A 21,597-nucleotide genomic window follows, 5' to 3' on the forward strand; every position below is an offset into this window, starting at 1 on the left:
TTACACGGAAACTCAATTGTAACTATTTTGTAACGGATTGTTTTACTTCGATTTGTGCATTAGATGTAGGGCGGGGGATGAACGAAAAGTAGAACAAACTCGCATCTGTATTGGTTATTTATCAGTTCTTTTTCTTCTCACTTGAAAATCTTGAAGCTGCAAGGCAGGTGAAAGGCAACGATCTTTCTATTGCTCATATACAAACCATTATATTTACAGTGGAATTGATCAGTGTCACACAAATGTATAACTGGATTTACAAGCCTTTTCGGTTTTGACATCAATTTGAAAAGGAGCTTGCTTCGGTGCTATAGACCGAATAATCAAAGCCAAAATTGGCCCTCTCTTCGTCCCATTTTAAAATCTCCCTCGAATATTTAAGAGCTGCATCGACACTATCCGGCTGCAATCCTTTCACCACGGAAACGTACAATTTCTTCCCGGTTAGAGAAGAATAGAGCCTCTTGAACTTTGCTGCAATGTAGTGAGCTCCTAAATGACCCAATGAGGGACTGCTGTTAATGTTGTTGCTGTTCGTGTTGCTACTCGAGCGATGACGACTCATCACTGGACGAAAATCTTCAAACCACTCACACTGATTTAACGGTACCCGTTCTACCTTATCCTCAAATAAATCAAACTTGTTTAGAATCAAGAGGAAGTCCATCTGTTCAAAGGTTGGATGAGCAACGATGCTTTCAAAGAAAGTCCTGGCCAGCAACATCTTGTTATTGAAATACCCATTCCCATCAGCAGAGAACTGATCGTAGTCGCTCAAGGACATGCAGAATATGACCATTCCAACATCTTCAAACATCTCTAACCATTTACAGTTTTCTCCAAGTCCTCTTGCATTTACTCTAATAAGTTCGTACCTATAAAGCAACGAAATAAAAGAAAGGTTAATCACCAGTCAAACCCCTGAAAGCAAGAAAGGAGTATGTCTCAGTGACCCGTAAAACTGAGAATTAGCCGTCAACTCAAGTTCGACAGTACCAGGGAAACAAACAGCATATATCTATGTTACACTGTTAGCTTTCATAACTTCAGTTTTCCAAGCATCTAATCTATTTGCTTGCATAACTTTTACCACACTTATCCGCACGTGAGCTTTAGCGATTATGATTAATATTACTAAGCAGCTCAGATCCACTTGACTGTGCAATATACAGGAGAACGTACCTAAGCAAAGAGTCATGCTGATCACTAGTATTGATGGTATCTTCAGATTCTGAGTTGGGAAATGAGAAGTCCACACAAGCAAGCCCATTAGATGAAGTGACACCTTCAGCATATAGGATGTCTAGATCTGTGGGCTCGTAGTCTATTCTTAATATGTCAACAGCCTGAAAAGTGAATGAAGACCGGGTCCATTAGATTAAGCAAAAGATGGTACTATGATTACTATCGACCAGTATTGAGTACCATGCAAACAATTTACAAGAGTTAAACAGAGGACACAGAACTTACCCTCTCTAGGAAATAAGTAGCAACACTAGGTAGCATTTCCAATTCCCTTCTCCGCGTGTATGTGGCCTGAATGGCTGAATCATTCCACAATTCCTCGACTAATGGTGCATATTCACGAGTAGCAGCTGGAAAAATGGCTTCCAGATTGCCTGACACCATAGTCTTGAGAAGCCAATCAGAGAACGCTTTCAGCCTCGGACCAACGGAGTACAGAGTTTTGTCATTGTTCCCTGTTGTTAACCAGCACACAATTTCTCTAAGCAACATATCAATTTCAACATGGTTCTTCTCAATGAAACCCTCTCCAAGTGCGATGCAGACTAACCAACCTGACTAGTGTAATTATAATATGCATAGCTAATCAATCAATGCAAAAGGAGAGCTGAAGCGTAAGAAGTTACATTAATTAATAATCTTCTGTCAAATACCAAGTCCTACATAACTTTTGTAACTTGTTTGATATAAATATCTTGTACAAATTGATATCTATTGCCATTCCTGTATATAATTCAATTTCCCATTCTGAACAACATAAACAGAGGTTATGCACAAGCACACATGTATCAAGTCAAAGAAGATATGGAAAAAGTTATACATTTATAGACTCATACCATTGGCATCTGTTTGACTGGAAGAACATTTCTTCCTCATCCCATCCAAACATTCCTCTTCAAAACGCTCACGGCCCTCAAGAAGTATACCAAGATAACCATACACATTACTCTGTATTTTACATTTGATGTTTTCACGCTCATCCTCCAAGAAAGGGACAGCTTTATATAGAATCTTGGCCTGGAACAAACATTCATATGTGAATGGTTAGGGTTTATATTTGGCAGAGAATAAGAATTATGTTCTGAAATACCAGATACAACTTAGAACTGAAAACTCGGTACAAACTTGTTGGCTAAGAAGTCCATCCCAGTCAAGCCATCTTAATTCAAAGACTCATTGACTATTCTTTTCTAGTAAGTGTGCTTAATGCATGCAATAAATCAATTCAAAATCCCATTTAGATTAACAATACAATTTTTAGCAAGTACACTTCAACAATATCAACTGCATATAACTTGTAAGGCAGAAAGCTTGAACTAGAACTTGTTTTCTCATTTGAGGTCAATACAAAAACTAGATCTTTAAGAATCAAGCAAGAAATGTAATTAATTATACACCAAGAAGGTTTTTGCTATTACAGCATCCACAAATCATTATGATTAGGAACCAGACCTCTAGTTCCTACATACATGTGATACACATAGGTTGATGCGGAGATATGATCTATCTCATGAAACTCGAAACTTGAAACATCAATTGTTCATTCAGCTTCGGAATTTACAATAGATCAGTCATCTTTGCATAAACAGAATAGAAATGATACGAAGGAAAAATAATTTCAGATAAAATCAATCACCTGTTTAAATATAGTACTTGTTCCGGAACCATTACATCCAACTAAAAGAATCTTCTGAAGAATTCTCCGCTCAATGTAATCAGGGACAACTCTACTACCCACATAGTTGAAGGATTTTCCACAAGGAGTTGAAGATTTAGAAGGGACTGGTAGTGACAAGGCAGCACAGACAAGCTTTGTTCCAGCCTGAAAAAGTGATTAATAGTAGTTTAATATACATGAAAACTTAAACAAGTAAACGAAACATAAGAATGCAAGTATTCTCGTAATCCATACCTTGCCCCATATGTATCCTTTAGTATTTTTCTGGCCCTCCTCTTGGTATGACCCATCCTCGTTCACCCAAAAATGTGGGTTACCAGCACATTGAACCCCAGCCAACTGCAATGTTCAACAAAAGGTGTTAATGAACCCTGCATATTAACCAGCTGCAACCTGCAGCAACAATTTCATATGCCTAGCAATTCCATCCAACCTGCAACATCCGAAGCTCGACTTTGGTAATTTCCCGGCCATTTATGTAAACCTGTGTGTTCCCATTGCTAGCATTTGCCTTGATGGGACCCCCAACACTGAGATGGGGACTAATGATCTTGGAAGGCTTCTGCCCTTCCTGTTAAAATTCGACAACACCGCGAAATTTCACAAGCGTGTTAGCACACTGAGGAAACAACAAGAAACAACAAAATAAATCTAAGTAAACCATATTCACCTTTCCCCAAAGACCAGAAACTTTATCATACCAATAGTTTCCTGGTTTTAATTTCTTCGGCGGATTAGGACAGGTTTGTAATAGAACCAGCTCCTCATGACAAAGAGGCTGTCCATTAACACAAATATAATCCGGGGGTAGCTGATTTGCCTCACAAAACTTTTCGGATTTCATCACCTGTCGAACCTCCAAATCATTCAACAGCCGCTTGAGCATTCTAGAGCACTTCCCCAAGCTCCCTCTTTTCGACTCATCAATTGGAAACCCAATACAAGTCACACATTTTCGACCTTCGGGCATTGATCCCATTGCTCTAAGCACACAACTACTACAATACTTAGCATCACAAACAATGCAAACCTCCTTCTCAGTAAACCTCGTCCCCTTCAAACATCGGTAGCACGCCTTCTTCTTCCCTTTGCTCTGAGGCTCCCGCTTCGCCTGCACAACCTCAGCCTCGTCTTCATCAGCCCCATCATCCGACTCAATGTCCCGAAAAGTCACCACCGGCGGCCGCCGTGCATCATAATCCAAAGCCTTACTGGATGAAACACGAGACGACGGATAGTCCAAGCTCAAAACCGACTCCGTGGAGACCCAGTCCAGCTCAGGTTCTGGCCGATTCGAATCACTGTTGAAGCCCACACTCTCCTTCCCGTCACCAATCACATCGGAAAACTCACCCGACCTGTTATTCAACCCGTTTGAAAACTCCGACGGGCGGGAGCTGCTCAATTCACGGGACAACGCACACCCAGCAACACTCTCCACACTAGTCTCCTCAAATCCAATCATCGACGTCGGTGAAACAGTCGATTCAGAACCTTCCAGCTCCTTCGTGTAATCCTCGCTGCCCCGATCAAAAACGGAAGTCGGAGACACCGTCGAGTTCGACGTCTTGAGCTCTTTAGAGAACGTTGCGGGCGCAAGCACCGGCTGGACCACCGGCAAGGTGAGCTTCTCGGGCAGCGCAACCCCTCCGACCACCGCCGCCACTGGAATTCTGTCGACGTTGATCGGAACCGCCCGAGGAAGATCGTAACTGACCGCAGGACCCTTGTACTCTATCGCAAACGAGTACTGGGCGCCGTCGTCGGCGCCGGAAGGCATTTTGACGGCAGAATCGAGCTCGGAAATGGATCGGAGAAAAATGGAGGTGGAGTGGAAAGAGTGGAAATTGGAGGGGATGTGGGTAGCGTTTGGGGAGAAGGAAAATGTGATGGGAAAGTGAGGGAAAGTGACTGGGCGGAGAAGTGAAAAAAATTACAGCGAGCTGGGTTTTTCGGATTGGAATCTTTTTTGTGACCCTTTTCTTCTTTTTGGTGCTTTTTTGGGTTGGCGGGGAGGCGTTGTGGGGTCCAGTTTTGGGGTGCTTTTGTCTTTTTGTGACGTGGTGTTGGCATCGGAGAGGACCACGGAGGGTATTATGGACTTTTTAGTTTTTACTGCTTTGGCGGAGTTGCAGCCAGTCAGATTTGGGGGCGTGGAACTGGATTTTGGATTCTGGGAGTTCCAGTTGAAATTAATGAACTCGCCTGGAACGAAATCTCGTACTCGCAATAATGGGCTGGCTTTTTTTCGGAGTTAGATTATCTTCTCTCTTTTTCCTCCTTCTCTTCCTTCTTTGTCTATTTGAACGATCACGTTTAAGTCATGTTTAAGTGACATTAATATTTTATATTAATTTTTTATAACAAGAAAAAAACAAAATGAGATAATGTGAGAGGAGAGAATGGAAGAGGATGAAAAGAGGAGGGAAGAGAATCATAGTTCCTTTTTTTCTGGGTGCAACCATTTTTACGATTATGGATCAAGGTTATAAAAGATATTAGGTGATAGTTATGCAGTGAGTCCGAGTCTAACGGTTAGACAAATTTAAGTAAATTTATTATATATTGTAGAAATAAATCTAGTTATACTTAGAAAAAACACACACACAATTTTATTGAGATATCTAAATTACAAAATAAAACGACATATTACTTATAAAGTATTAGAACATATTAAAAACATAAGGAACAAGCAAATAATGAGTATTCATCTAAGTATTTATTAAGTCTTACATTTTATTGAAAAATTAAAACCCAAAATGAAAGTTATCGATTTTTAGTATAAGTGAGAGTCGCAACCTAGGCGGGCTAGGTGGACGCCTAAGCAGGTCTAGGCGCACTTTCTTAATTTTCAAACGCATAAAGACTATCAGGGTAGTGGCCAGCCGCCTAGACGGGAATTTTTAGAACAATGTTAGGGATAGAGTAGTGTCCATGATGAGTCCTAATTTTAAGAATAGTTCCCTTAGTATTTCTCATATAAAATTACACAAATTATCATTATATTTAATGGATTAGTTCTTATATTAATATTTCATAATTTTTAAAATCTAGCAGATAAATGTTACATCAATTTTTTTTAACAAATGATATTATTTACAATAATGATGGGGGAATGAGCTAAGTTTTACAACAAGCTAGCAATAATGTGGATGTTACACCATTTAGGGCCAGTTTGGGATTGCTTCGCTTTTGAAAAGAAAAAAAAATTAGTTCTGTTGTGCTTTAAGAATAATCAACTGTAAAGTAAAGCAGATGAGTGTTTGATTAACTATACTATAAAAGTATTGTGCGTTTGAAAAGCAGTGTAAAAGCGTTTGGTAAATTTTAATGTACAAGTGATATAATTTTGTTTTTGAACAAATAGTATTATCTACACTAAGGGGGAGGGGTGGGCTTAGCCTCACAATTGGCTAGCAATAATGTGGTTGAAATTCGCATTTGGTGAGAATCGAATCAAAGACCTCTCACTTACAAGTGAAGAGGAATACCACTAGACCGTAGTACTAGGTGGTACAAGTGACATAATTATATACAATGACAAAATGGACATAGTAGTATGAGTGCAGGTTACGACAACAAGGGTGGGGACAGTGGTAATGGTGGTGGTTGCGGTTGTGGTGGCAATGGTGGCAGTTACAGTTGCGGTTGTGGTGATGGTATTAGTGGTGGAGGTGGCGGTCATGATGGTGGTGACAATGGTGGTAGTGGCGGGATGTGGTTGTGGTGACAGTGGTGGCAGTTATGGTTATGATGGTGGTGGCGGCGTAGTGGTGACAATGGTGGTAGTGACGGTTGTTGTGGTCACAGTAGTGGAGGCTGTGGTTATGGTGACGGCGGTGGCAACAGTGGTGGTTGGAGGTGGTAGTGGTCACTTTATTATCTAAGAGATAAAATGTGTGTAGAAGGGTATAAATATGTCATTTGAAACAATTAATGAAGGTATTACAACATTGAAAATATTTATTAAAGGCTCAACTCAGTTTTTCATTAAAACAACTTTTAAAAGCAACTTACACACTGCTTTTAAAAATTGCTATTTGAAGACCATTACTTTTAAAATAAGTAAGATATTTTACTTATTACGTGCCATACATTTGGTATGTCTTGTGATCCTAATCTGAGGATGTACCAACCCACTAGGACATTGGCGGCAGTTATGTTGTCCCTAATTTCATGGCTCCTTCGTGACTCTTTTTTAGTTTTTTGACACATATTATTCGACTTAACTTTGAATCTAACACTATTAAGTTTTTATATAATTAAATAATGCAATAAAACAGAAATTTTAACAAACAACAAAAAACAACAGCAACCTCCGCAACAACCCTAGCCCCGCAGCAACCAAAACCAATTTTTTCCACCATTCAAGTCGGCTGCAATTGCTCACCGCCGGCGAAGCTCATTTTTTTCTCCTTTTATCTCTATCTTCTTCTCTACGGATATCCTCCGACGAAGCATTGATTAGATATCCTATTTTGCATCCCAAATACCAAATTTTGATAAAATATATGTTCCTTGACGTGTTGAACTGATCACGATCTAGTGCGGAACTTGAAGAGAAAGAGCGAAAGGAAGCTTCGCCGGAAGTAAGGAGGAGCGACCGGCGGTGATGGGTTTGTGTGGTGCTCGGGAATTTTATTTCACTATTGGTTTTTGTAAATATTTGAGTTTTTAAAGTTATAAGTAAGGATTTTATGAAAGTTTAATAAAAAGTTGAAAACCTATTAGATATATAGGAACAAAATTGCAAGATAGGAGGTGGGGATTCTCATTTCTTCTTAGGACTTTTTTTTTCCTTCAACCAGTGTGTTCCGGATTACAAAATATTTTGACATTTCATTGGAGATGTATCACAATTTGCATTGTGGTGTTTTCATTTTTTTTTTTTTTTTTTTTTTTTTTTTTAGTAATTCTACACATATCACATTTTGTATACTATATTTGAATCACCTATTTTTAATAGAACTGATATCCATCAATCCAAGTAGGTCCGATCTCTATTTAAAAAATGGTACAGATGTGATATACAACATGTGATAAGGTGTAGCATGTTTGTTTCACTTTTGATTGTCAGGTGGTTGATAGTTTTTTTGACAAGCAACGATATTTGATATTTCATTAATCATCCCCAAGGTTCTAAAAGACACTAGGCGCTAGTCGGGCGGCGGGCTGTGGCCTAGTGCTTAGGCGGACTAAGCGGATTTAAGTAAATCTATTATATTTCGTGTAAATAAGTGTCTGTTTATACTTTAAATATATATAATTTCATCATAAACTACAAAATAGAATGACATATGTATTATGAAGTATTGGAACATAATGAAAACATGGGGAATAAGGACATGATGTGTGTTCATTTAAGTATGCAAGAAGTCTCTTACAATTTATGAAAAAAATAAAATGCAAAATGAAAGTTATCTATTTTTTGTCTACATGAGTTGCAACCTAAGCGGGTGCCTAGGTAGGTCTGGGCGGGTGCCTAGGCAGTCTCTGCGGACGATTCAGCAGGTCTAGGCGTCATTTCTTAGTTTTCAAAATCCTAGGCCTTAATCAGGGCAGTGGCCTGCTGCCTAGCGCCTAGGTGGCGCTAGACGGGGATTTTTAGAACAGTGATCATCCCAAACAATACAAAGGTGCCAATTGGGTACAATATTCTAGTGACCAAGAAAATGATATGGAGGTGAATTTGCACTAACAAAACAACAATAGTAAATCCCTAAACGGCTACCATATGTACGAGAACTTCACACACCACCCATACAAACCTGTCACAAAACGATAGATATAACAGATTTGTATTGGTGATTACAAACGGTCATCGCCGAATAGTGAGGCCACATAAAGTCTTCACAGAAGCGAGACCACATAAAGTCATCGTTAGTAGACGAGATCACATAACTCATTACTCAAAGAAAAAATTAATACAGCCAACGTTACATCGTGGCCACAACACTCGATAGACGAGATAATAGACTTAATTAGACAAGACTAAACTAAACTGAACTAAACTAAACTAAATTTAATTAACAACTCTGAGAAAGAAGACCACAACACGACACAAAACAATGGAAGGATAAGATACTCAGGCAAAGACTACCAGCCGTGACTCTGCACAAATTGGGTATGCAACACGCACAGGTCAAACTGAGGGCTACAAACGTTGGAAACACAGGCATTGAAGTTTCCAGATCTGAAGAACGCAAGCGTCGTGACCACCAAAATAAAGCGGCCTAGGCCATGTAACCCCCAGATGTGCTCGCCTAAGGCTTTGCAACAACAAGATTCCAAATCAGTGCTACAATAGATATGAGCATAGAAGGCGTCGTTGCAATAGATTCGAGCACAAAAGGCACCGCTACAGCAAAAGAAGTCGAAGAGAGTATCATTAAACCGAATCAGTTTGACAGAAGTGGCTCTGACCCACCAACAGCCCCAATCCAAAACCAAAACACAAATCAATCCCCAAATCAAGGAAGGGACCTTAAGAAAGGCATAACCTGAATCTGGGTAAGAGACACGAAACCATGAGATAGCCAAGACAAAAAGGGAAAATGGGGCAAGAGAAGAGAAAAAGTGTAGAAAAAGCTGAGAGGTGAGGAAAAAAAAGGGCGGCAGAGAGGATGTGAGGAGAAGGATAAGGGAAAAAAGGAATGAAATGAAAGTTAGGAGGAGATATGGATGGGCTACCACTGGCCCCAAGCCATAGTAAAGGGCCAGCGGCTATGACGACTACGAGTTAAGGTTTGTTAGGGGAGGGAAAGGGCCTAGGTGAGAGAGCAACGAGAGAGAGAGAGAGAGAGAGAGAAAGATTCGTCCTTGTCTCTCCCGTCGATTGGTTGATAGTTGAAATTCTTATTTCATCTCATAAAAATCACCAATTGAATATAGTGCTTACTAATAATTATCCGACATCTTATCCAATGGCATACCACTCTTTAACACTAATAATTTGCCTCGTGTTAGCGAGCAATTTTATGGTGTATCCTAAACACGAGTAAATTTACGGTGTATCTTGAACAGCATCACGTGGTGTCACAATTTCACACAAATGTTTTAGTTGCACAAATATTTATTGTATGTCAACAAATTTGTTAGTTTTATATATTCGGTTAGTGTTACTCTTATTAACAATATAATTGATCTCTCTTATAGCTCAACTCTTCAGTTACTTCTTGTCGCAGGGAAAGTGTTATGTTCTTTCCCTTGACGAGGGAATTAATAGTTGATTCCTTGTTAGAGATTATTGAGAATTTGAGATTGTGTCTCGAGTAAGTGATGTCGTTGTGGTTGCTTCTTTTCTTTAGAGGTCATAGATAGAGATCAATTATGTCCTCAATAAGTCATGCAGCCGTTGTTTAATTTGATTGTTCTTCTTTGAATATGATAGGGACTGCATCTCCAATAACCAATACTCAAAGTATCTAATTAGTCAAATTATAACAATATATTGTTGAAATTTTGAAACAAATAATTAAAAAAGTACGAAATTGGGTAACCTTAAGTTATCTTATATATATAATTAATAACCTTCCTATCATGTTCAACTTCAACCTTTGTAGTTCAACCAACCACCCTACCTTTTCACCAAAACATATGCATAATCTTCTATTACACCAATAAAAAAGTTTGATTAATTATGTATGATTAGACGTATGTTACTGGTTTCTTAGGAAATGTATACCGGTTTTCTATTTCATGATCCACCTATTGTTTTACAGATTCTTGGTTAAATGGGATTAGATCAATTCTGGTCTGGCTTCAATTCGTGGTGCTGCTTATGAATTTATTTCAAGTTTTGGTTGTTTACGCTACGTGGTGTTGTAGGTTTTTCTAGTCGCTTTTGAAAAGCTTGTCCACTTTAGTTTAATTCTTTGAGTTTGTTATTTTTGCAGTAATGTTGAAATTTGTATTCCGTATATGTCGTTATTGTGGTATTCAAATTAATTTTTTAATGAATGTCATTCTTTCTTCGTAAGTGTTTGAATTGAAAAAACTTATAATAACATCATCGTGCGCATGAGCGCAACTAATACCCAATTTCTAACTCTATATATATGGACCGTACAGTGTAATGGAATAATACCAAATGCTTTTGTTCTCTAACTTCTGCTTGCAAAATAAAAATGTCTGCGGGAGTCAAGCATGGTAAACTTAAGTTCAACCCTTGTTTTATATGGTATTATTGACACTCCAAAATAATCAACTTACACTCTTTGCATAAATAAAATTAAGAAAGAAATACCTCTAGAAATTAAGAAAGAAATAATACTACTAGAGAGTCCTAAATAACTTTACCAGATGTCAATAAGAATTCCCTATTTTTGATCATCAAATCTTTATACTATATATATTAGATTGTAACCAAATTAGGAAATCAAACACGAGATTATCACAAAGTTTGACTCATGTTGAGTTATTATTTTTGGAAAGTGGTATTCACACATCAATTTTTACTTCTGATACATTCTTTTTAATTTTCGGTCATTGATATTTTTTAATTTATTCGATTCAACGACAAAAAATTAAGAAGAATGTGGGTAAGATGACTGTAATCAAAACAATTCACGTGAATTTGGTTCCTGTCTATATAAATAGGGCACTTTGAGTTTAATTCATATATTCACAAAAGTCGAATATACAGTAATTAGTATATATCCATCCACTTGTTTTCATCTTTGACTCTCTAGATCTGATAGTCCCCAAAACGACCTAAAATAAATTGCATGCAAGAGCCAATAGACAGAGAGAAAGGGAGCTTCCTCACACCTAAAATTAATTGCATGCAAGAGTCAACATATTGATACCGGAATCATGAGTTTGATATGTTCAACTCGTGAGTCTAATATATTAAATTCATGATTTCAATAAATTTATATCAAACTTAAATTTTGCGGTTCAATATAAAAATATGATTCATACGTGAGTCTAATATATTAGTATACATTCATTTTTTCTGACTTACTATGGAAGACCTTATTGAATATTACTAAATATTTTAAGTAAGATATTCAAAGATTTGCTAATTATATATTTTCACTCTTAATGAGAAGTCTTTTGGTGATGATGCACAGTTTAACACATTTGATCCGTTTTTCATACAAAGAGAAGCATATATCAAAGACGAATACTAGCTGCCTTTTTCATTTATCTTTTCTTAGTTCTCTATTCATTGTCATTTGTCTTTTCATACTTCTTTATTCATTGTGTGACATAGCATCCAACGTCACCTGAAGTTAAGAATTTGAAGTGTCTAAAAATTGACTACTCTTTTTTCATACATACCTCTCATAATTAGATTTTTAACTCTTTTTTATCCTTAATCTTTTTATTCTTAATTTCCATGGTTCAATCATTTTATTCTACTCACTTGTCCGCGCCAAAAAGTGTTTAGAGAGCCGAGTAGGGAGGAGCATATTGGGACTTTCTTTATGACCCGGAGGAGAGAGGAAGGGGGGTGTTGTGGTATTTGGAGTGTAAGGCCTCAGAGTGATCAATTGGAAGGGGAAGGGTTGGTATTTTCATCTTGGATTAGGAAGTAAAAAGAAAGGGGTATGTATGGGAATATAGTCAATTTTAGAAATGTTAAATTCTTAGTTTCAAGTGCTGGTGCATAGGATAATGTAGTTAGCATGAGTTCAAATCTTCTGCATTTAAAAATGGTTGTGACTTCTTTGTGGCTTCCGTAAAATGTAACGCACGTCCACTAACTTACACACCTTAACTGTGTTAACTCCTTTGTTATTTCCCAAGTTTGAAAAACCAAGAAAGCGTCTCTGGCATTCTTCTCTACTAAACCCTACTCGTCTCACTGACTCCCCTTCTTGCTCTGGCTTACTCCCAACTCACACCTTCCATTTTCCAAAGACAATTTTATCTCCGAAACTTAACCTGATTTACTCCTCCGCCGCCTCCCTTTCTGAACAAGCCTCAACCCGCTCCAATCACAAATGGCAACTTGTTCGAAAGAAGAAAGTGGTGCTGAAAAAGGGGTCATCTTTTAAGCCTCAGTTTGATTCCATGGTTCAATGCTTGGACATGGAGGCTGGGTAGAAAGTCCAAGATAAAGAAGTTGATTTATCAGAAGAGAGACCACAATGCTTGGTTTCTTGGGTTTTCTTTTTCCAAATTTATGAGTTAATAGAGGAGTTAATGCAGTTAAAATGTGTAAGTGAGTGGACATATGTCGTGTTTTTAGAGAGGCCACAACTATTTTTAGGTGCAAAAAAATGTGAACTCAGTTAGCATTCCCATATCAAAGAAGGTGTGAAGTCTCAATCATCATTATAAAGTAGGCAGAAAATAATTAGGTTGGTTAAGTTTCTTCGAGCCATCGAAACTCTCTTTCTTGGTTCTTCCATGTTTTCCATTTATATAATATTTAACACAACAAAGGTATCTTCATAATTTGGTAAGATTTCACTTCCTAATTCGTTGACTTTAATAATTTTGTCGCGATTCTATTTTACAAGATGTATTAGCGTGTAAAACACGAAAGTTGAATCATATATGTGAAAGCACAAAAATTTTCAATAAGGATTAATGTAAAATAACTCCGCCTGTCAATTGAGTCAAGTAGAGTAAAAGAATGTTCAAGCTTGACTTGAATTTACTAAGCTTGAGCTATATTAGTTATGCTCAACCTTGTTGGCAAAAACTTGACGAGGCTTATATGTGTGGGACAAGTAAAATTCGAGCTTTAAACTCTTCCTGGTGTAATAATTTGTTGATTTGGATGCAGGAAAATTTGAGATTTATACTTGATAGAGCTTAATATTTCTTGCTACTTTTCATAAGTACGTTTATCCTCTTATGACAATAAATATGATAGAGATTAAAAAACTGTTTGTAATTCAGTTAGTTATCTAAAAGTATTCATGCAGATGCAGGTCCTAATAAGTTTGATTGATTTTCTCTTAATGTCGTTCGTAAAAATTAAAAGATGATAAAAGTTGAAGAACAAATACTGAACTATGCAAATAAACATTTCCCAAGCATATGTATGTAATTTGTGGTGAATATTTGGTATTCCACAATCCACATGTCGAAAACTTTAGCTTTACCAATGACATGATTCAAAATCCACTGGGTTCAATCTTATGCATGAACAATATTTGGATCAAGAAAAACTGATATAAACATGCATGCATGCATGCATAAATTCACAACTATTAATCACACATTGATTATAATCATATCAAAACCTAGAATCTTCTTGAACCCATTTTCCCTCCACGAGAAGCAAAGCTAGGCGCCGAGCTCAACATTGGCACACAATACCCATCGGAGGTGTAGTGCTGGTGCTTCTGGTTCGGCACCATAGGCTGCGCTTGCTCCGAAATCCTCCACATCTTCACCGACTTATCCAAACTCCCACTATACACGATCCACCTCGTCTCTCCAGACGTCGACTGATCGTGATCTCTCTCCACAGCCAAGCACTTCACCGGCCCCGTGTGCCCTGTCAGCACCGACAAGCAAATGTGCTCCCCGTCAGGGCCTAATCTCCACACGCAAATCCCCATGTCGGCGGAGCCACTGAATACTAAGCACCCAGCCGTGGCCAAGCACAGAACCGCCAGCTTGTGGCCTCTCAAAACACCGCCGTGTTGGAGGTTCTTCTCCCGTTCCCAAAAGTTGACTAGTCCATCGGACGAGCCACAATATATGATTGTGGCATCCGGGTTCACAGCTAAGGCTGTGACCGCGCATTCCTGCTTTAAAAGCGTTTGTGAGAAGAAGTGCTTAGTACCTTTTCCTTGTAACTCTTTCCGCCAAATTTTAACAGTTCCGTCGGCAGAACCGGTGAAGACCAACCCATCAAATCCAACAACCAACGCATTGACGGCGTCATCGTGAGCGTTAATCGACTCCAAGCACTTGAAATCGGAAACCCTCCAAACCTTAAACGTTTTGTCCCACGACGCGGAGTATAGTAACGTATGATCTTCGCTCAAGCTCAAGCATGAGATGGAATCAAAGTGTTTGATCCATAGGACTTTGCTCTTGCCTCTCACTTCAACGTAATTACTCGGCTTCATGGAACACTTTATGTAATTCTTCAACGTAGGTAAAGTTCCTATTCGCTTGTGAGTTGCGTTCTTGGTGGACACCTTCCACACCCTAATTTTCCCGTCTTGATGACCGGTGAAGATCTTCTCCTTCGCTATGATTATCGCTTTAACCAATCCGCTATTCGATTTGAACCCTGAATACTCGTTGTGCTTCTTCCAAATCCGAATGTTCTTGCTATCCGAACCCGTGTACAACAAGTCTCCAGAGGCGGCCAACGAGTATATGTGTCCTTCTTCACGAACCAACGCACCCATGAGAACGTTGGGGGAGAAGTTGTCGTTGGCTGTTTCTGAAGCATTATTATTATTGTCGTTGTTGTTCATATGGGCAGACCATGGAGACTTATTGAAAGGAGACAAAGCGGCGTCCTCCGCCACCATCGGGTCTGGCTCGTAGCTCTGGGGGGTCGTAAAACCCGATTCTTCGTGTTCCGGGGAGTTCTTTAACCTGTCAAACTTTTGGCCACGAGTGCTGTTCTCTTCGGAGAATATGCGGTTGCCTCTTGTCGAGCCTTTCATGGTTTACATATAATGGTGAACAAATAAATGGAATAAAAGAGGAAAAACCAGGTGTGAAGGAAGCCGAAAGCTTTGAAAAGCAGTAACAGGCTGGGATTTTACCTTTTTTAACTTTTTAGTAAAAAATACAATAAAATTAGATTTTCTTTGGCAGCCATTGTGGATGATGGGCTGGCCAATCATGTGACGTCACGGTAGATTTACCCGCCAATATAAATGGATTTATTACGGAAAAGAGTGCGGTTACGATGAAAAAGGTGAAAGCTATAAGTTGGATTATGACTTAGTCAATTGGACCAAAATTGGTCCTTGGTGGTTGGATGATGATCGTGGTAAGGATGTGTGGATACAAATAGGAGAGCATATGTTGCAAGTAGGAAGTAAAACGATTTGTTTCAGAGGTAAATAAGTTGATTCAGACGTTAAATTTTAACTAAAAGTTTGAACTCATAAAAAGTAGGTTGTATTTCAATAGATCAAGTAGTGAACCTATGGATCGGATTCGTGCCATCACTGTAACTTTATGGATTGGATTCGTGGCATCATTTTTTTTACACAATTTTAGCACACGTTTTTGTGCGGCTCACTTCATAATGTATTTTAACGATTCGAACAATCAATCTTTTAAGTCTTTCCTAGAAGATCATGTCCACCAAAATTCAAATTAGAAACCATATGATCATTGGATAAGGGTTTAAAGTTTGTCTAATTTTTTTTGCAATGATAATATATAAATGATGTTTTAAATGATAGACGATTTAAATCATTAAAATACATTACAGAGTGAATTCCACAAAAATGTGCATTAAAAGTTGTGTTAAAAAATGATGTCATGCATCTGCCCCTATATATAGTAAAAACTTATTTTTAGGTTTTCCCTTGAAACTTTATTTTGATCTCATTTTGCTCACTGTAACTCAAAATCAACATTTCACTTCTGAAACTCAAAATTTATTTCACTTTGACTAGTGGACTCTTTCTTCTCCCTAAAACTTATAGGTGGCCTTTAGAAACATATGTGGGATCCAACACCCAATAAGACTATGTCACATGTGCAATAAATTTGATTATAAATTTTTATTATGCTTTAACGTTCAATAACAAGATAATATTAAGTTTAAAAGAATTTGAAGAGATTAAAAAAATAAAAAGAAATTGATTAGTCTGACGTACCCAAATCAAACTCACATAAGAAATTAACAGATCTAACTCAAAGAGTTAATTTTTATATATTGTTTAAAAAAAAAAAAATTGTATTACACTAGCTTCAAGATGTGTAGTACAGATGAATAGAAACATTTACATTATTCACTGAAACAATTGAATAACCAATAGGAACTGATTTAGCACTCTAAAAATCTAATTCTACACTTCTCATAAGTATATTTTTCTTTCTAATTATAAAAAGTTTGGAATGCGAAATAAGATTTTTGGAGTCCCAATAACAATTCTCTAACCAATATTATCTTATGTTGTTACGTGGTAGATGCTTTTGTTTGGACCAAAAATACTTGCTTTGAGTCGAATGTAACTATAGGCTTGACAAAGAGTGAAGATTTTCAGCCCATGTCTTATGTTTCTGAAACTTGAAGTCCAACCCAATATAGGATGGCTAAATCCTAATGGGTGAAGAACTCTCGAGGAGTCAAGTTGAAATGATTTGACTGAGTCATAATATGAGTAAAATTGTTAAAGGATCAGAGTAAACATTGATATGATTCGTAATATTCCAGTATCAAGGTTCATAATTGATCAAGACCAAGAGTGAATTGAATACATAAAAGGAATTGAGTTCAGAGTCCTAGATCCAGTAGTAGTGGCCTGGCTCTATGCGCATATTAGGATGGCTTGATAAGAGTTTGGATCAGGGAATGCCAAGAAAAGTATAATCCAAAAGGGACTCTACTTCAGTATAAACTGATCAATACGAAAATCACTCTTATATATAGAAGAGATTTTGCAACATTCCAAGGACTTTCAACCCAACAAAGAAAATTACCTTGCGCAAATTCTCACTCTATGCGAAACCCTTTCAAACCTTTTGAGAAAAAACTAACCTTGTTAACTTTGTCAATGCATCTTCAAGTTGGATCAACAACACTGTGTTGACAACCGGCAAGGTCTTCAGTTTAGATTAACAACACTAGATTTGTAAAATTAGGCAACCGATGAGCACGAGAGGTGGGCACGGGCCGGGCCCAAAATTGCAAGAACCGGACTCAACCCGCTTGAAAATAACACAAAGCGGGCCGAATCAGGTAATAAAATTTTAAAGGTGGAACTAGACCTAACCCAACTAGTATGAAACAGGTCTATTCCTACGGGTCCACAAGTTCTGTTACAGAGAAATCCTCCTTATGTGCAGCAAACTCTTCTTCTACTGTGCCCAACTTCTGCAAAGTCTCGAGTTGCTATTTCAAGTCTCCAACCATCTTCTCCTTGTTCCGAAACCACAAACCGTTCTACCATAGAAAAAATAAAAAAAAAACTAAGAATTTGAATCTCACCGTTCTACCATCAATAGGGTTCTTACACTGAAGAACCATATCAAGATCAACAAGATTTACCAAAACCACAAACTCTAAACCTCTGGGGCAGCCTGAGACCTTATCCCTCATGACCACCGTCTGTAAAATGTCGTCATAGTTGTTGAAGTACTCATAAGCTTTTTCTCCGAGGTCTTCCATTAAATTCTACCAATAAAAAGCTTTCCAGATCTAAATCCATGTGGGTTTTCAATGCATTTCCTTCTTAGTGTCTGTGAGAGTGAAAGCTTCAACCTTTATTAAATTTTGAAAGTGGATTTTAGGGGTTTGGGCTTTGGGAGAGAAATGGTGGGTTTATGTTTATAACTGACAAGAGAGAGATAGATTTGGTTGGGTCAAGTATGATCCGAGAGATTTGCAGACTTGTTCCAAACCACGGTTCGGGCGGGGGCCTGTTTCCTCAAACTTTTGGACTCGCCCTGCCCCGTTAATTTTGTGAACCCGCCCTGTTTTGGCTTTAAAATTTTTGGACCTGCCCTTTACCCGTCCCGAACCAGCCGTACCCGTCCCGACCCATGGGACCAAGACCCGTTTACCCACCCCTAAGGAGCACTTCAGTTTGGAGTAATAGCACTGCTTCAAATTCGGTTGGTTATTTATCCAAGTCTCTATCAATAAGGTGTATTTCAGTCATTGGAAAAGATCATCTCATTAGGCTCTCAGTGAGTTGGGATGTCACTAGATTACAGTGTTTGATACATTAAAAACCGAATCCATTTTATGATTGGATATTCTCAAGTGCATTTCAGAGTTTGCATTCTGACGGGCGAACCATATCCATAATTATAGTGCTCACAAGTATACAAATCGAATGATAGTATAACATTGAAGCACGGATATCATCCCACAGAGGTCGAATTAATTCTAAAAATTCTTAAAAACTAAATTGAAACAAATTGTAATGTGTAGCTTTATGGAAAATACATGAATTTTGAATTAAACTGAAATAAAATAAAGCTTGAAAATAAAATGCATGTAAATTATAAATTGAAACATAAGAAAATAAGACCTAGGGCCTCTGAATTCACCCTAACCAATTCTACTTAATTTCCTTAATATGTTATGCTCAAGTAGTTCTCTAATATTGATGATCGATTTTCCCTAAATTATTCAACGGCCATGGCATCTAGTTGCATCAAAAGTATCCTTACATGTTAACCCTCACATTTAGATGAATTTAAACAATTAAGCACCCATTAAGCTCTATGGAAACCGTTGGAAAATCACATAAACCCTAATTGCATGGCATCTACAAATAGGTGTTTATGGTATCAAATGCAAGAAGCTAAACTCAAGTTAGGTATGGAATCTACTCTAACTTGTATCAAATCAACTCAAATAAAACCTAGATGGTGATCAAGCATCTAAATTAAAAATCAAGTGCATTACGAATAGCAAAAGATACTCAATATGGAATAAAAACTTGATAATAACAATACCACAAGGCAATTAAATATTCATGATCAGGCTACATCATAACCCTAACAAAGAAAAACTCCAAAGTAGATCTTCCTCTTGTCCTTCCTTGCCGTAGCCTATGTGAATTTTGCTTTGTGGTTTTTGGTGGTTTGCTCCTAATCAAATGGAGAATGAATCTCCTTAATATAACACTCAATAATCATAAATCCTGCAAAATTCTAATTAACAACCCACTAACATTCTAACTAATGGACTTTAAGTTCTTATTAAATAAAAGAAAAAATAACGGAAATAATAAAACTAGTAATTAAGTTCTCTCCTAAGGCCAGTGAATAGCATCCCTGTGTTTGTTTGATTTCTAAAACGGATGTCTCTTATCTTCTAGTTGTAATGCATTTGTCTTGATACAGAAGTTGACGCTTACTCCATTAAAATTACTTTAGACACCCAAAAACCTTGTTTTCCACTATTTTTTTGCATAACTCCGGTATTGATGCCTATAAAATAAAACAATAAAATTTAGTGCATTTAACCCATTCATATATATATATATATACAAAATCCAAAGGAAATATATGATAATAATATATGAAAATATGACCACTTTAAAACCTCGTCTCTCCCCTACCCAACTCATTGCACCAACAAGAGTCAATTTCTAGCGACTCTGAGAAACAATTATATTGTGTAGCCAATGCAAATCTAAGATCACTATCACAGAGCTGAAGCTGAATCACTCGGTCGAAAAACCCGACATTTGGCCGCACCGCAAGAAGCAATAAGGACAAGCTCGTTCTCTGGTCCACATTCAGCTAGCTAAGCCCCAGAACAAGGCTAGAATGAGTATTCGACAAATTGGGCTCCAAGTCAGCAGACCAACAGTTTCTAGTTTGAGGGCGGCTTAATTTCGATGAGCCGTTTTACAATGAGGAGTATTTTACTCATAATTCTGGTAGTTTTAGTGCATCATCAGCAACAAGGACTTGCCACCAAAGCCAAAGAATAGTCAATGACATGGGTATAACTTGCATGTTGATGCTTATATGGTTGACTTAAAATCTCAAAAGCATAGGCAACAATGCAATGAATGTAACGTTCTGCATCGCGCTCAAGCTGCTAAAGCTCTTTAGAAAGTTTAAACTTGGCAGCCTAAAGAGTAGATATAAGAAAACTTGGTAGAACAAGTCACTGTAATCCTAGCTGAGATCACCAAAGGGGAGAAGCCGGAAGTGCCAACATCCAAAACTAAAATAGAAGAATTTGAAAAAAAGATCAAGTTGTTACTTCGGCTTGGAGAAATGAAGCCTCGAATAGAGCATTTTGCTAAAGAGGCCGAACAAGCTTTTCCTCCACTTACACTATAGGACCCATTAATCAAGGTTTGGCGTAACCAGTGTTCTGAAAAACGGCATAGGCGGTCATCTACGCACTAGGTGTTGGGCTTCCAAGGCGATTTGGAACGAAATGTTAGGGAAAATCGGTGATGGCTTAGGCGAGCGCCTAGGCGGCCGTTCAGAAGTCTAGGGGCCTAGGTAGTGTTATGCGGCCCACTAAGTGGCTACCATACCTTCACTGGCATCAATGGTCCCGAAGAGGAAGGAGATCCACCTCTTTTCTTTGAGCCCTAAACAAAAATTTAAGACAAAACCCTAACTTTATTAAAATAATTAAACAATCAACAGAGAAGGTAGTGGAATTTGGAGCTAACCTTGGCCCTTCTTTTGGCTTTCTTTGGGTTCTTGATGCATCTGACCATTTCTGATTCTTCGAGTTTTCCAGAAGCGGCGACTGATGAAGGAAAAAGGAGAAATGGAGAATGCAAAAGTAAATAAGGTTTTGGTGGGGCTAGGGAGCGTATTGGGCTCCAGCCGTTTGTGATTATAATAATAATATGTTGATTTTTTGGGCCTAAAATAATATATGATTATAGTTAATGTGTTTTTAAACTGTAAACTTGTTGGATACTTGTAATTTATATATTCTAATATATGTATTCTTTTACTTTTATTTTGTAATTTATTATTATTTTTTTCTCAATACAAGTATATTTTTTTAAGTGCAAATAGACACTTATTTATAAAATATATAATAAATTAACTTAAATTCGCCTAGACCG

General features: G+C 37.8%; 1 protein-coding gene, 1 long non-coding RNA gene and 1 pseudogene across 3 annotated transcripts; all 3 read right to left on the bottom strand.

Annotated features, from left to right (window-relative positions):
• Positions 1–168: 168 nt before the first annotated feature.
• Positions 169–4,896, bottom strand: LOC137734996 (extra-large guanine nucleotide-binding protein 1). Its single transcript, XM_068474349.2, has 8 exons — positions 3,594–4,896; positions 3,357–3,494; positions 3,158–3,262; positions 2,882–3,067; positions 2,082–2,262; positions 1,471–1,700; positions 1,183–1,346; positions 169–875 (listed from the first exon to the last, which is right to left on the bottom strand). The coding sequence occupies exons 1-8, from the start codon at positions 4,701–4,703 to the stop codon at positions 281–283; spliced, it is 2,709 nt and encodes a 902-aa protein (XP_068330450.2). The 5' UTR covers positions 4,704–4,896; the 3' UTR covers positions 169–280.
• An 8,999-nt stretch (positions 4,897–13,895) lies between these two features.
• LOC137722332 (protein JINGUBANG pseudogene) lies at positions 13,896–15,519 on the bottom strand (annotated as a pseudogene). Its single transcript, XR_015957049.1, has one exon. The product of XR_015957049.1 is annotated as a protein JINGUBANG pseudogene (transcript).
• Positions 15,520–19,471: 3,952 nt separating this feature from the next.
• LOC148690764 (uncharacterized) lies at positions 19,472–21,347 on the bottom strand. Its single transcript, XR_015956559.1, has 3 exons — positions 21,190–21,347; positions 20,766–21,105; positions 19,472–19,978 (listed from the first exon to the last, which is right to left on the bottom strand). It is a non-coding gene; the product is annotated as an uncharacterized LOC148690764 (long non-coding RNA).
• Between the last annotated feature and the right edge of the window lie 250 nt (positions 21,348–21,597).

Source organism: Pyrus communis, chromosome 15 (assembly GCF_041283825.1).
Source record: "Pyrus communis isolate YQ-2024b chromosome 15, ASM4128382v1, whole genome shotgun sequence".
Taxonomy (NCBI): domain Eukaryota; kingdom Viridiplantae; phylum Streptophyta; class Magnoliopsida; order Rosales; family Rosaceae; genus Pyrus; species Pyrus communis.